Genomic DNA, 3,709 nt, shown 5'->3' with positions numbered 1-3,709 from the left:
CTTATGTATTTTCAACGGTGGAGTTTCTACACACCATAGATTAAGGTGTGGAGCTCTGCTGTACCTCGATTATTAATGCAATTACTATTGTTCTTCTATTAAATTCAGCTTATTCTTGTTCTAAGATATCACTTGTTCCTCAACTTGATGAATGTGATGATCCGTGACACTCATCATCATTCTCACCTATGAACGTGTGCCTGACAACCACCTCCGTTCTACCTTAGATTGAGTGGATATCTCTTGGATTCCTTAATTAGAATCTTCTTGGTATAAGCTAGAATTGATGGCGGCATTCTTGAGAATTCAGAAGGTCTAAACCTTGTCTGTGGTATTCTGAGTAGAATTCAAGGATTGAATGACTGTGACGAGCTTCAAACTCGCGATTGTGGGGCGTTAGTGACAGACGCAAAAGAATCACTGGATTCTATTCCGACATGATCGAGAACCGACAGATGAATAGACGTGCTGTGACAGAGCGCGTTGAACATTTTCACTGAGTGGACGGGACTGTAGCCATTGACAACGGTGATGCCCAACATACAGCTTGTCATGGAAAGGAGTAAGAAGGATTGGATGAAGACAGTAGGAAAGCAGAGAGACGGAAGGGACAAAGCATCTCCATACGCTTATCTGAAATTCTCATCAATGAATTACATAAGTATCTCTATCTTTACTTTATGTTTTATTTATCTTTTAATCATTAATCCTCCATAACCATTTGAATCCGCCTGACTGAGATTTACAAGATGACCATAGCTTGCTTCATACCAACAATCTCCGTGGGATCGACCCCTTACTCGCGTAAGGTTTATTACTTGGACGACCCAGTGCACTTGCTGGTTAGTTGTGCGAAGTTGTGATAAAGAGTTGAGATTGCAATTGAGCGTACCATGTTGATGGCGCCAGTGATGATCACAATTTCGTGCACCATATCTCTATCTTTATTTTATGTTTATTTATATTTTTAATTATTAAAATTCCATAACCATTTGAATCCACCTGACTGAGATTTACAAGGTGACCATAGCTTGCTTCAAGCCACAATCTCCGTGGGATCGACCCTTACTCACGTAAGGTTTATTACTTGGACGACCCAGTGCACTTGCTGGTTAGTTGTGCGAAGTTGTGAAAAAGAGTTGAGATTACAATTGTGTGTACCAAAAACTTGTTGGCACCATTGAGATCACAATTTCGTGCACCCATACCCTTAGGAACCCAACTGAAAGGAAAAAGAAGTATAGGGACCTAATTGAAAATTCGATGAAACTATAAATATTCAATGAAAGATATTCCTATAATCCCTATTCAATGATTTTACAACATGAAAGATATTTCTATAATCATTTTTATTTTGTTACTATCATATTTGTAACATAATGACATTCTGAATGCATCTTCATTTGTTAAGAAAAATATGCTAGTGTTTACAATTTCACAAGATTTGTGGAAAGATATGCAGATGACAATTTTAATGATATTTTGGATGAAAGCTATAATAGAAAAGATTACAATATGTCCTGGTTCGACTCTAAAAGTGAGATCTACATCCAGTCTCCACAACAACAAATGGTAGAAATTCACTATAAACGAATTCAAGTTACAAATATCAATTCAAACCAAATACAAAACAAAATTCTCAAACACCTCATGGCTTTTTCTATATATTCTCACATCCTAACTCTCTTGCCTTTCTCATGACAAAAATTGATACTCACTTTTTAAGCTCTCTCTTTCTTATAAATAGAATAATTCATATCAACTATCCTAAATTAATCTATCAGTTTTAGCGAAATTCTGTTCTACATCGTCTACTTCTTCTTTTGATTTTCTATGAGGATGGTGTCTTCCATAAATTCTGCTTTTGTATCGATGCAGAGACCACACCTCGTGAAATCATTCTTGACCAGGTTCCCTTGCTCTCCAAATTGAGCTTATTCCAACTTCGCTTCAATTTGTTTCTTGCTGCACCGAAACAAACACATTATAAAAACTCATACAATTTTTGCTTAGCACACATTAACACAACCATAAATGTTTAGGATCACAAAGTTTATTAGTTTCTTAATTCAAGAGAAATTAATAATAAGATAATAAACTTATACCAAATCCAACAAAGGCCACGGGAAAGCAAGCAGGAGCAACACCAAGAAAGATAATAAAAGGCCTTCCATTTGGGTGTAAGACAAATAAGAAAAAGAAAGAAAAGCCTTTCATCATTTTCAAGGTATGATCCTTGAATTAACAAAACAAGCTTCAATAGACTTAGAAGTATCTTTACAAGAATGGAGGTGCACAACCGAACTGCATTAAATTGATGAGTCCCTGAAGAATCATTAAATGTCCCTATACATGAAGAACAAAGAAGAAGAAATTAGGGAAAATAACCAAAATTGACATTGTATACCCATACTATATGTTTCCAAAAGTAGGCATCGACTTAACAGTGTGAAAAGAGAGGAATCAGTTTTGTGTTTTCCGCAAAAGAGTAAAAGACGCAGAATTTGAATGAGGTATAGAAATTTGGAAATAAAAATAAGATTATGTTGGAGAAGATGAAGTGGGTTTTGGATATAGAGAGATAGCAAAAGAGTTACCTGTTTTAAGATGTTGAGTCATTGACAACCCAATGTTTAATTCAAGGTGAGTACATCTATCATTACACGTAGTAAAGCATGTGCTTTTTTTTCTGTTCACAAAAAAAAACACATGGGCTATGATCCTAGCATGCATTTCATTCCATAACAAACATATTCAAATACAGTCCAACTAATCTAGATCATGAACAACGGCATTTTGAAGTGGATCTAACTATCAAACTAAGACCAAATCAAGCTAAAATGAATTAAACTCACCTTGCGAAAAAATAAGCAAGGAGAATGCACTTCGTTGGTGAAAACAAATTCAGGAACAGCAATGACCACATGAACATCATGACCAGCAAGGATTAGATGCCTCACCACCTACATATATACATGCAATTGAAATTGAAATTGCAATTCAAACTTAAGTGCAATGCAATATCCAAATAATGAATCATGAACGACAATGACAATGAGAATGAGGATGAGAAATGAGAGGTTACCTCCGCAACACGAGTTGCGTGGCCAAATTCATGACCAGTGGCATAGTAAGCAAACACCATTTTCTGTGTGGAATAAACAGCAGCAGCACCATTGCCATCATACTCTTCCTGCTGCTTCATCCTCATTTTAATCCCCATTTTAATCGCTACCATAATTTTTTAGCAGCCACACGTTGTTGCAGAGCCAATCCAGGGAGCAAGACGGAGTTGAACAGCGGCGATTCGAGGCGAGGCACGGTGAGACAAGGCGAGACGAGGCGATGCAATGGACAAGGCAGACAAGCGGAGCAGAGCACGGACTGTGGACCCGTAGAAGATGCAGACGGACGATGACCACCCAACGACGGACAAGCACGACGCCACGGAAGACAGCAACAGAGTGCGATGGAGGAGAAACTCAATTTGGATCTGAAAAAACTAACTTAGGACTGGTTAGGATTTTTTAATTTGGAGACAAAATGTAAAGGATAATATTGGTATTTTAAAAAATAGAAGAGATTTTAATTAATTATTTTAATCTAATTATAAGAATATTCGATTTTTTAATAGAATATTCTGTTATTTTAAACAGATTTATGATAGTAGGAACTAAATTAAAAAAAATAACATATAAAAATTAATTAA

General features: G+C 36.3%; 1 protein-coding gene across 1 annotated transcript; it reads right to left on the bottom strand.

Annotated features, from left to right (window-relative positions):
- Positions 1-2,277: 2,277 nt before the first annotated feature.
- Positions 2,278-3,461, bottom strand: LOC127745569 (L-arabinokinase-like). Its single transcript, XM_052258392.1, has 3 exons — positions 3,086-3,461; positions 2,856-2,963; positions 2,278-2,346 (listed from the first exon to the last, which is right to left on the bottom strand). The coding sequence occupies exons 1-3, from the start codon at positions 3,236-3,238 to the stop codon at positions 2,278-2,280; spliced, it is 330 nt and encodes a 109-aa protein (XP_052114352.1). The 5' UTR covers positions 3,239-3,461.
- Positions 3,462-3,709: the final 248 nt, after the last annotated feature.

Source organism: Arachis duranensis, chromosome 3, assembly GCF_000817695.3.
Source record: "Arachis duranensis cultivar V14167 chromosome 3, aradu.V14167.gnm2.J7QH, whole genome shotgun sequence".
NCBI classification, from domain to species: Eukaryota; Viridiplantae; Streptophyta; class Magnoliopsida; order Fabales; family Fabaceae; genus Arachis; species Arachis duranensis.
This window is presented reverse-complemented; position numbering and strand designations above follow the sequence as displayed.